The sequence below is a fragment of the Habropoda laboriosa genome, unplaced genomic scaffold (genome assembly GCF_001263275.1).
Source record: "Habropoda laboriosa isolate 0110345459 unplaced genomic scaffold, ASM126327v1 scaffold5, whole genome shotgun sequence".
Taxonomy (NCBI): Eukaryota; Metazoa; Arthropoda; class Insecta; order Hymenoptera; family Apidae; genus Habropoda; species Habropoda laboriosa.
The window spans coordinates 5,008,410-5,020,116 of NW_017100161.1; the positions used below are offsets into that span (position 1 = coordinate 5,008,410).

Consider the following 11,707-nt stretch of genomic DNA (forward strand, 5'->3'; position numbering starts at 1 on the left):
CGTGGAACAAAAGGTGCTCGCTGGGCTGCTTGTCGTTTCCGAGGAGCGTTACCTACCTAGTCTGAGAGTTACTGCGTGGAAAAAACGTGGCTAGGATCCCACTGTACACGTTTTACCTGAATGCTGGCACGGGGAATCCTTGAACAGGGCAGAGCAGAGTGGTAATAGTACCGAGCATCGCGCTTGGATTCGTCGATTTCACGTCCAGGGCGGTCAATTTCGGTTTAGCGCTCGACAATGGCTCTGTGTGTTGGAAACGAGCCGATTTTTAAGAGGGACCATCTCTACGGGGTGCTTTCCTACGCGCCTTTCACGATCAACTTACTTGAAGACTGGGACAGGATACGCTTGAGCGGGACACTGCAACGTGACACTCTGAATTTCCAGTACCTCGAACGTTCGGCTCTTGTCGATCATCGAGAACTTTGGCTTCGCGAAACCGACAGGCTCTACAAGTGAAAAGAGCAGAGAGAAAGAAAATAGGGGAGATAGTTCTTGGAAGAAGATTCCCTCGAATTTACATAGCGAATATCTTTTTGAACTTTGTTACTCTTCTTGTTCTTCTTCTCGAGAGAAAGAAATATACAAATTCCATTCCGTCCGCGTGTCTAATATACTGGGACAGGGTGAGACCACTGCACACACGCAGAGATAGAGGGAGAGAGGGAAAACGACAGAGACTATTTTTCTTCTCCGGCTGGTCGACGGATATATCGACCTACCTAAACGTGGCGACTGGAAACGCCTGGGCAGGACAAAGCAACGTGAGGCCCATGCCTTTCGTTACGCGTAACCCGACGTCGTTCACAGATGGAAACTGCGGCTTGCTGCTCGAGGCGGGTTCTAAAAACAGAACGCGAGACACGGTGCTGGTACACGGAGGTCGTGCGTAAAGAGGAAGCTAGGAAGAGAGTCTTTGAAATATGCTGGAATAGGGACTTCCCCTTTAGAGAATCGCAGCCTATTCTTTTCACGGATACACAAGCAGCTACACCCCGAAAAAAGCCTCTCAATGGGACACATCTGTGTACACCTATCGAAAAAAAAAAAAGAATCTGCAGCTTCGAGAAAGCAACGTTACGAAAGAAGCTTTCGTTGTTCTTGCTAATTCCTACCTATAGATAGGAACTGGAAATCCTTGAGCGGGACACAGTAGGGTGACACTTTTCTGGGACGAGGCGCTGAATCGCAGAAGATCAGTTGGTCCAGATATTTGTGGACGCGCGCTGGATGCTGGCTCTGACGAAAAAATTACGCGATTCGCGAGATGGGAACTGAGATCGAGGTGGTAGAGGGATTCTGTAACCTGTACGACGGAACGGGAAACCCTTGGGCAGGACACAGCAACGTCATCGCACCACCGAGTATCACTTTGAACGTCTGTGAATCCGCCAACGACGGGAATTTCGGTCGAGTACTTGCGACAGGTTCTAGATAGCAAGAAACACGTGGTCGAAGAATAGGAAAACTGGCGGATAAGTCGTCTCGCGGCGTCGCCTATCGCGGTTGCTTTCATACTTTCGTCGAGATTTCTGGATTCTCTGTACCTGTTCGACGGAACGGGGAACCCTTGGGCAGGACACAGCAACGTCATCGCACCACCGAGTGCCATTTTGAACGCTTGCAAATCCGCCAACGACGGGAATTTCGGTCGAGTACTTGCGACGGGCTCTGGATAGCAAGAAACATGTTCACGACAAATAGGAAGAAAGTCACGTAGCTATTGTGATCTCCTTTCCCCAGCTGCACGATTTCTTCGACAGAGTTAGTTAGTTTCGAGAAATTCGAGGCTCTCTGTACCTGAAGGCTGGAACGGGGAACGCCTGAGCTGGACACATCAGAGTCAGAGGTAGATCGCAGTGGACCGTGTACGTACGCGAGTTCTCCGTCATCGGGAATTTTGGTTTAGTGCTGGCCACCGGTTCTATCAGAAAATACCTCCAATACAGACGTGATCATTGAGCATATTCTACGAACGCCGGGACAGGGTGATCCAATTTTCACTTCCTCCTGGATAATCAATGATCACAGCTAAGCCTCTTGAATCGTATTCAACGGTGAATCTACTTTGCGACCATATCCCACCTATGCGATGGAACAGGGAATCCTTGAGCTGGACACATCAGAGTCAGAGGCAGATCGCAGTGAACTGTGTACGTACGCGACGTGTCCGTCATCGGGAATTTTGGTTTAGTGCTGGCCACCGGTTCTATCAGAAAATACCTCCAATACAGACGTGATCATTGAGCATATTCTACGAGCACCGGGACAGGGTGATCCAATTCTAGTTCCTCCTAGATAATCAACGATCACAGCTAAGCCTCTTGAACCGTATTCAATGGTGAATCTACTTTGCGACCATATCCCACCTATGCGACGGAACAGGGAATCCTTGAGCAGGGCACAGCAGTGTCAGAATTTCTTCCTCGCTCGACACGAATCCTCTAGAATTATCCATGGTAGGAAACTTTGGTCTGACACTCCCCACGGGTTCTGTGAGCAATCCCAAGGGGAATAAACGCGTAAGAAACGACGGCGACACGTCAGTGGGGACAGGGAACCCTTCGCGGAGAACAACATAGTCCCGAATAGAGTGGCATTCGTCGATCCAGAACATCGTGCGGGTATATGGTATACGTTAGAGCAGCTGTTGCTCCATAATTCGTGGTTGTACCACGAAACGCAGATTAACATCGGTTATTTAGCGCAACCACTCGTCCTTTGATCTCGAGGGAACAAAGGTGAAGTGTGCTACAAACTATTCAGTTGAAAAGCACTTTGGGAACAATCTTGGATCCTCTATCTCTCGAAAACTTATCAACAAGCTTCCCTACCTAAAAGACGGAACGGGGAATCCTTGGGCGGGGCAGAAAAGCGGCAAGCTTCCGTTCATCTTCGTCGTGAGTCCGATCAAGTTGATCGTACTGGAGAGTTTCGGCCGTGTACTCGTCACGGGCTCTGCGAATCGTTGTCGAAAGCAAAGAGAACAGGCAAGGGTGTTTTTTCTTTTACCATATTTTCGGTCGACGCAAAATTTACTCGTCGACTTACTTGTGTACGGGGACAGGGAACCCTTGGGCGGCGCACATCAACGTCACCGAGCCATCTTTCATCGTGCGAAATCCCCTGGTGTCGTCGATCGTCGGGAATTTCGGTCTCACGCTGCCCACTGGTTCTGAACGTTATCAAATTGAGTTCACGCAGCGGGAACACTCGATGTCTGATTGCGAAAGAGGGATGGGGAACCCCTGGACGGACCTCGACGACCGCGAAATTGTAACAAGGGGAAGTGTCACGCGACCCGTTTTAACGAAACTAATTGTAATACTAGAACAGGGAAGTAAGAGTGTTTCCAACAGCTGTAGACCTGACAAAGATAGATTTGATCGAAAAATCGAAAAGATTGCTACCATATGAAGAAGAATGTTGTTGCAGAATAAATCGAGAAATTTCCACGATTCCAAACACTTCTTTACTTGGAAAGTTTCCATAGAACTGGTTTTCCACGCCAGCCTTCTGCGACTCATCTTTCCGACAATCTTTCTCACACTTCCTTGTCAGAGATTAAACGAGTTCTAGACTTTCCCGTGTGACGAAACTTCCACCAAACTTTCCAGCATTCTTCGTGACTTTTTTACTCGAGAACATACCTATAATTTGGCACCGGATATCCCTGCGCGGGACAGAGCAAAGGCAGCGTACCATTGGTCGCCACCGACAGACCGTTTATATTGCTCACGGATGGGAATTTCGGCCGGACGCTTCCCACAGGTTCTGCGTCCAAGTGAAGATTGGAAAAAAAGAAAGAGCAGAGGGTATCGATCGTCGCCAGTCCGAAAACTTACTTGAACACCATGGTAGGGTACCCCTGTGCGGGGCAGAGAAGGGTCACAGAGCCATCCTTGATCGTACGGAAACTCCTGGAGTCGTCGATCGTCGGGAATTTCGGCCTCACGCTTCCAACCGGCTCTAATTATACAATCAAACAGCAACTTCGCTTTCCAAATACCGATAACGGCCGTTAAACCATTGGGATTAAGTTAGATTCATCTTGTTCTAAATTGATTTTCTACCTGCTTATGGGAACGGGGAACCCCTGTGCAGGGCATATCAAAGCCTGATTTCCGTTCACCATAGTCCTGAATCCACGAATGTCGTCTGTCGAAGGAATCTTTGGTCGAACACTGCCTACAGGTTCTGAAGTGTACACGAATTGAAGAATGTCAACGATTTGATCCATTTGCGTACGAAACGGGGAACCCCTGAGGGAAACAGGGCAATTCCAACTGCCCAACCATTTTCATTTTTAACACGTTAATTAGAAGACGAATAATTCCGTGAAATATACACGAAGAGGTTTCTTGGTAAGAAGTCTAGTTAAAATACTCCTCCGCAGACATTCTGAACAGCCTACTTTTCTCTCGGTATTTCAAATGCCTCTCTCTAGTCTTGCCTACACAACTCCGCGGTTCCCTTTCTTTTACGATCATGCTGAAGCATGTGCCGCGCATCGTTGATCAGAGATATATCGTACCTATTAACCGGTACCGGGAATCCTTGGGCAGGGCAGAGAAGCGGTAAACTGCCTTTCGATTCCGTCGAAAGTCCGTTAATGTTGTCCATTGAAGGAAACTTTGGCCGTACGCTCCCCACAGGTTCTGTTCCACAACGAAAACGCTATATCACACTGTGCGGAGTCGTTTGGCGGCGCGTAGGCCCCCTGTTCGGGCCCTTCGTCGTCATTGTGATCGCTTGTTACTTCATCTTGGCTGTGGTTTAGCCTAATTGTATCGGATACTACGCGATTCAGCCACCGTGGAATCGCTTCTTCTTTCTTTTTTCGTATCACGACAGTGACAATCGCACCTGCCATATGTATCGTTGACCGATTGATCGTCGAACGATAGAATAGTTCTGTATATACCCAACGAAGCTGTGTTGTATTCTCTCGAAATACGAACGACGGTTGATCGTAAAAAAAATGATCGAGAAGCACGCGAAACAGGAGTACATTATGTATACATCGTTCGACGGGAACGAACGAAATTGAAAGCTGACAGCTGCATTGAGCATCACATCTATTCCACGTGTCGTAGGTTGTCTAGATCTTCCAAGTTTCGTGTGAAATATTAGAGTGACGTTTTTCACTTACCAACGCGAGAGCGAAGGACAGAGCCCGGAGATCGCGTGAGGGCGCCGCAAAGCGTCGGAAGAATTTTTATCCATTTTGTCTTTTTCTTTTTTTCGTTCAAATTTCTTTGTTTCTGATTTGGAAAATATTCATCGAAACCGATCATGCCAAGAGTCAAATCATGGGCGGGCGGTGGCGCGTGCCCGCAGGGGTACCCTGTCCCAGCATTCAGGTTTGCCAATCAGCTTGATCTATTCAAGTATGCGTAGCAAAGTGATTCCATATTTACCGAAGGCTAATAGGATCAAGCTGGTTGGTGGAAAAGATTACACGTACATCGACGTGACTACTTCAGCCCGAGGTAACTGATTTTCCAAGGTGCATCGACACGAGATATTCCTTGATCACTTAATCGCACCGAAACCCTGCAACTGTTTACTCTGTCCCTCGGTAAAGGAAAATCAATTGCCCCGGTCAACAGTTTCGAACCCAGACTAAACTTTTCCCCCGAAAATTCAACGCTCGGCGCGGATAAAAGAGTAATTAGAGTCCGAGCCGTGCAACACGAATTCGGCATCGTCGCTTGTACATAGGAACCATTTACATCGCAAAAGAATCCTCGTTTCATGCACGCGGTTATGTAGGCGGGAGCAATTTCCCACGGCGAACTGAAAGCGCGCGCGTTATTAAAAAAGGAAGGAAAGAAAAAGGGGGAAAAGCAAGAAGAACGTCGATCGCGGTTGGAAATATCGTTTTTAATTTCGTCGCGGTTAAAGAAACGAAAATTCTACGATTATCGTCCGGGTTCGAAACTTTCAAACACGATTCTGATTCTAACTTTCTTTTCTTTTTCTTCTTTTCTTTTTTTTGAAGGCAACACCTGTATATTTAAATATGTACAAAGAACCGTAAGGTATCGAAGTTTCGATATTTCGATTGTACGAATGAAAATCATTATCTACGAATCAGAATCGTGATTTGTATAAAAGATGAAAAGTGTTCCATTCTTCTGTTCGTCACTTACCGGTAATGACGAGGCGTCCTTTGGTTGCAGACAATCTGGTTTCACCGGTCAATCTATGCTTGGTGCGGCACTGGTAGGTCTTGTATCCGTCCTCGGGTCCAACATCACGAATATGCAGTTCTCCAGAAGGCAGTACCAGGTATTTTCCATCTGTTCGAGTGACCGAGTCACAGGTTTGAAAAATACACAGAGATTATTTCTCGGCGTTGATTCAACCGGTGCAACTTTCTAACTCGGGGATAATTGACTTATCGGAAAAGACATATGTAGACCAGATATCGGTTCTATTGGAACAGTTTAATCGAACTGGACGATATTTTACGCTTGCTAGTATGTTCATACTGATATATACACGTATGTATATACAGAGATCTGGCAATCAGAAATATTCAATTATCCCCGAGAACCGCATACGATACTCGTCACACATCGTTGGTGCACACGTAGCCAACCAGTGTGCCGAGTACAATGCCGTCTTGATTAATACATTGGCCGGCATGCACTCTCCATTACCTTTTTACTACCTTGGCCAAGTTCGTTGAACGTTGAATAGCGACAGACTCTTTATCTATCTTGTCCGCTTTTCAACGTTCGACGAAATCGTTTCGCCGGATTCAGGCCCGTTCGTCAAACAACGGCTAGGAGGGGAATATCGAGTTTGCATTGTTCCCGGTTTGCCTGTGAAAACGGTTTAAGAACACGGTTATCGAACGTGTTGATCTTTCTCTACGATACTCCCCTTCAATCCTTTTAATCCGTTCCTAGAGATAGTGGTTTTAATTGCGTTACTCTTCCTACGAAGAGATTCCAAAGTATGTGGATTTTATTAAAATTTCACTTCGAAGTGAATTGTAGATAAATTTCATTTCCGTAGCTAACGTCATGAAAGTGTGACACGAGATGAGGAGTTAAGTTCTCGACGACTTCCGGTGTAGAAAATACCGCCTGACGAACGTGCCTGATGCATGCAATCAACAGCAACTACAAGCGATAACAACAATCACAACACCGTGTATTGCTATATAGTAGTATTACATAGGGGAAGAGGGGTCGGTGAGAGAGTTAGTGGAACCATAAGAGAGAGAATTTCGGAAAAAGGAGGGAAGTCTGGGACAGCGCGAGCAGCGGCAGTCAACGTCGTACGAACAGTTTCAAGAATAGTTCGGCGTTTACTTTCCCGAAACGAGGGGCATCCGGGTTTTCTCCAACGATCTCATCGTACGCCAGACACATTTCCGTCGTCGGTCGATCGTTACAGAAACGCGATCGAATATATTCGAGTGGAGGCCGATGGAACGAACACGTTTCCGTTTATTCTCAAAAAAAGAAAAAGAAAAAGACACACTGCTGACAGATCTGTTTTTCTTTCTTTTTTTTTTCTACTTTTTTTCTCAATGCATCGCAAACCTATATTCTCCTCGATGACGGTCGTCGGATTTCCGTTTTCTCTCCTCGCGATCGCGACTCACAATGGCGGTCGTAACCTGTTGCGTGTCTCTGTTCGTTGCACAGGAACCCGAGAGAGCGACTTTTGCTCGAACAGAACACAGGATCGCAGAGGATATCGCTGATTATTAGTCTAGAGAGCCGGTCGATGCCCGCGGGGAATCCTTGAAACGCGTACTCCGCCGCGATTATATCAATAAAAACGTCCGTTTTCCGCTTCTTTTCACCGCCTGAAGACCAAATGGAGCAAGCGAGTGCACGCGCGTTACCGACGTTTCGACCGCGAAAAGAAAAGGGGGGTAAAAGCGTCGCGACACGCGGTCACACAGCGTTGGAAACGAAGAAAGAGAGAATGAAAAACGTTTCATCGTTCTTTGTCTTTTCTTTTCTTTCTTTTTCTCTCTCAAAATCCTTTTTCATTCCGTTCAAGTGGTACCAGCGTTTTTTTTTTTTTTGTTTCTTGCGTGTGTATGTGTGTGTGTGTGTGTGTACCGTAATCGGTGCTAGGGTATATTTCAGTGGTCTCGTCTTCGATCCAAGAGTCAACCTCGACGAATTCGGCGACGAAGCTCGGTATGTGACACTTGATAATTGCGGCGTTCCCCCGAAGGACGTGTTCGTCCATCACGTTCACTGCATACCGCTGCCCGACAACTGCAACCAGACACCGGTTTCCGGTTTTACCATAAGCCGCACATCTACATACAGCCTCGTATCCGTGACGCGATCGATCATCGCCTTTGCGATGAGCGTTCGGTAATTCGTGCGATCTTCAACGTTTAACGGGAGGAACACGAGAGAATCGGCCATGTCGGAAGAATAATAATTGATCCGTCAACCAACGACGATAACAGAATTATCTGCACGAATCGACCAACGAACGCCCACGCAAACATCAAAGGAACGAATCTTTGATAGGATTGCTCGTGGATCAGCGCGAAAAACATAAGGGGGAGAAAGATCCTTCGTCTCCCGATCTTTAGACACCGTGTATGCTGATTGGTACCGTATGCTTGTCCATCGGTCGTGTAACTGCCGCCGTTCGAATCGATCCATCCCACTACGTCCACGTGGTCGGCGACGAACGAGGGTACCTGACACTTGAAAATCGCCGCGTTCCCGCGTATCGCGAACTGATCGTAAACCTGAACTTCAAAGTATTGGGCGACCACTGCAATGGAGAAAAAAAAGAGCGGAACAGAGGTGAAAAGAAAGAAAAGAAAAAAAAAAGAGCACGACGAACAAAAGGGACAAGTTGTCGATGGGAACACACCGCGGTGTTCGCGGAGCTTTGATCCAGTCGATTAAAATTTCAATGAAGCTCTCTCGCGCGGCCAGATATATAGCACCCAGCGTGTGTATGTATACCATGTGCAAACTGGAGTTCGAGCAACGAACCGTAGTCACACCGGCGACGCTCTCTTTGCACCCGATGGAAATTAGGCTAGCCAGCGGACATCAATTTCCTCGTCGGTTTGATTAGTCCGGCTTTAATCTAATCCGAAATCACGAACGGGGCTACCGACCGTCCCGTTTCTACGACATGCCGCTCCTCTGACGTTCGTTGCGGTACCAACTGCAAATATTTCCGTGGTCACTTTTATCATCCTTAATCGCGAATCAAACGATCCAATTGTAACGTACAGTCTGTCGCGCGAGAACGTATCCTCGGTGTCTTCAAAGGAAGTATTTCGAAAAAAAATTTCGAATTATAAGTGATACTTGTGAGTTACTCGAGTGGGTCGCAATTCTTCTTCTTCAACTTTTGCGTGAAAAAATTTGACAAAAGAGCTAGATATATATATATAGATCTCTGTGAAACTGACTGTACATTCTCCAGGGTTATTCCCAATCTACTCCTCTCTCGTCGAGAGAACTCCTCGAGATCCATTGAAACACATTGAAATACAGGAAATTATATTCGATCGACCGACACCTCAACTATATAATATAATATAACACACAAAGCGTTTCTCTTAACTGACCGTGAAATAAATTGCATTAGTACGCGACGTATTACCTACTCCGGGCCCGATCGTTAGCCGAACGAGAAAGTGGCTCGTCCTGTTCGCGGTCGCGTTTAATTCGCGCGACGGGCTCGATTAATCCGACTTAACCTAATCCATTGGATCGCATGGAGGAACGAGGCCACTGCCAGCCGCACGCTCTGCCTCCGCGCTCGCTCTGTTTGCGCCAGCAAAACCGCGGAAAGGGCAAACTTTTTCATAAACGAGAGCAAATTGCACGTTCCACTCTATCACGACCACTCTCCTTCCCAGTCTTCGCTCTCTCTCTCTCTCTCTCTCCTTCCCTCTGTTCGAGTGCATCGCGTATCCTATACACCCTGAGAGAGCGTCGACGAGACGAAACAAGCATGTGTGTCGGCGTGAACGCCGTCAAAGCAGTGACATAGGGATGAGCACGCTGGTAATTCTATTTATTAATACCATTAACAAACCGCCTCGCCGGCCAGAACTCGTTGGCCGAGCTGGTACAGAAAACGTGGGCGGGGTAAATCGAGTTCGCGGAGTTAGGTCAGAAAGCCACGAAACAAAGTGTAGGGTAAATCGTATCGATCCGATGTTCCGATCCGGTGAAGAAATAAAGGAGAGACGTAAGAAGATGAGAGAGAGATTAAAGGTAAAGAGATATATACGATTTCTTTCTGAAGCCGTACAAGGGAGAATTGATCGTGTACAGCGTTAGCATGGCCGTTGGAGACACAGCGTGCTCATCCTATGTCTCAGCTAAATGTCCTCTCTTTTTAATCGGGACGACGAGAGAAGAAGAGTACCCTTTTCTTCTTGGCTGTTCGCGTTGTACGTGGACCCATCCTCGACAGCCAGCCACTCTATCACGTCTACGAAATCCGCCACAAAGCTCGGCACCAGGCACTTCAAGGTTGCCGTGTTGCCGCGCAACACGAACTCGTCGATGACCCTCGTCTCGTAGAACTGCTGGACCACTGCAACGCGCAACGTCTTGCCAGGAAACCGTAATGCTGATGAGCATTTGTCCAGCCGTTTATTCGCAATATCCTCGTTCTTACGAATGAGATATTACATAGAAATCGAGGAAACAGGGGATACGAGATTCGCTATCCTCTTAGATCTTCACACCGTAGATACCCAAAATTCCACGGTACATCTTTTCTCAAATTTGTCACGTCAGTCGATAACACCGGACAAATACTTAGAAGCAGTGTAACGTGTGTATGTGGCGAACGGGAGGACGATATTCGCGTTGTGCATCGCGCGTGCTCCGCTTCCGTCCCGTCGGAATTCGTTTCGTTCGGATAGAGGAAATGAAACGTTGAAATTGGAGGCACAGAAAAGGCGTGTGTGCAAGGGCGGAATGGAAAGAACGGAAGCACGTTTCTCACACCGTCTCCGCCTACCGTAATCCTCCTCTCCGGTCGTGTAAACCGTTCCGTCGTCGGCCACCCATTGATCCACCTGAACGAACTCGGACACGAAACTCGGTATTTTGCATTTCATGATCGCGCTGTTCGCCCGTATCACGTACTCGTTCTCGGCCTCGGTCAGGTAGAACTGCGAAACGACTGCCCGCGCGGGCACACACACAGGATAATCAACGATTTACATACTATACAGGTGAGAATCTCGCAGAACAGGGGCACAGGTACACGGACTAGAGGTTTTTGCTCGATCGCGTAAATTCACCGAATCCAACGACACGCCTCACGGATATCTACCACCTGATCCACCGTTTAACTCTCCACGAGAAACTCATTCGTGAAAGTAAAGTACAGGTATTCCACAGGCTTTTGCAACCGGCAGCGCGAACGTAACTCTTGGAGAACGGAGTTCGCCAGGAAATGTACCGATGGATTAAACGGTTTACAAACGGGTCACGAAGTACTTTGTATCGTTCCAACTCTAGCGTTTATCGATGACTTACGAATGATTGTAGGATTTTCCAACCCTTTCCCTTGCGATTTTTTAATCGCTACGTTTAGTAGCTTGGACTATTCGTCATTTTCGTACAGGGTTAAATAAGTAAAAATATTATATAGAATTTGTATTGGTAATGGTCAATCTTAAATTGAATCTGACATTGAAGCAAAAATAAGAAACGACGAGAGT

At 47.1% G+C, this 11,707-nt stretch overlaps 1 protein-coding gene across 1 annotated transcript in view; it reads right to left on the reverse strand.

The window, feature by feature from the left end:
- Positions 1 to 11,707, reverse strand: part of LOC108578417 (Down syndrome cell adhesion molecule-like protein Dscam2) — a 58,028-nt gene that overhangs the window by 35,818 nt on the left and 10,503 nt on the right. The window contains exons 5-6 of the mRNA XM_017941742.1: positions 10,396 to 10,566; positions 6,156 to 6,305 (exon numbers count right to left, since the gene is read on the reverse strand). Of these exons, the coding sequence (XP_017797231.1) occupies positions 6,156 to 6,305; positions 10,396 to 10,566 (321 nt within the window). The remainder of the gene's footprint in view (positions 1 to 6,155; positions 6,306 to 10,395; positions 10,567 to 11,707) is intronic.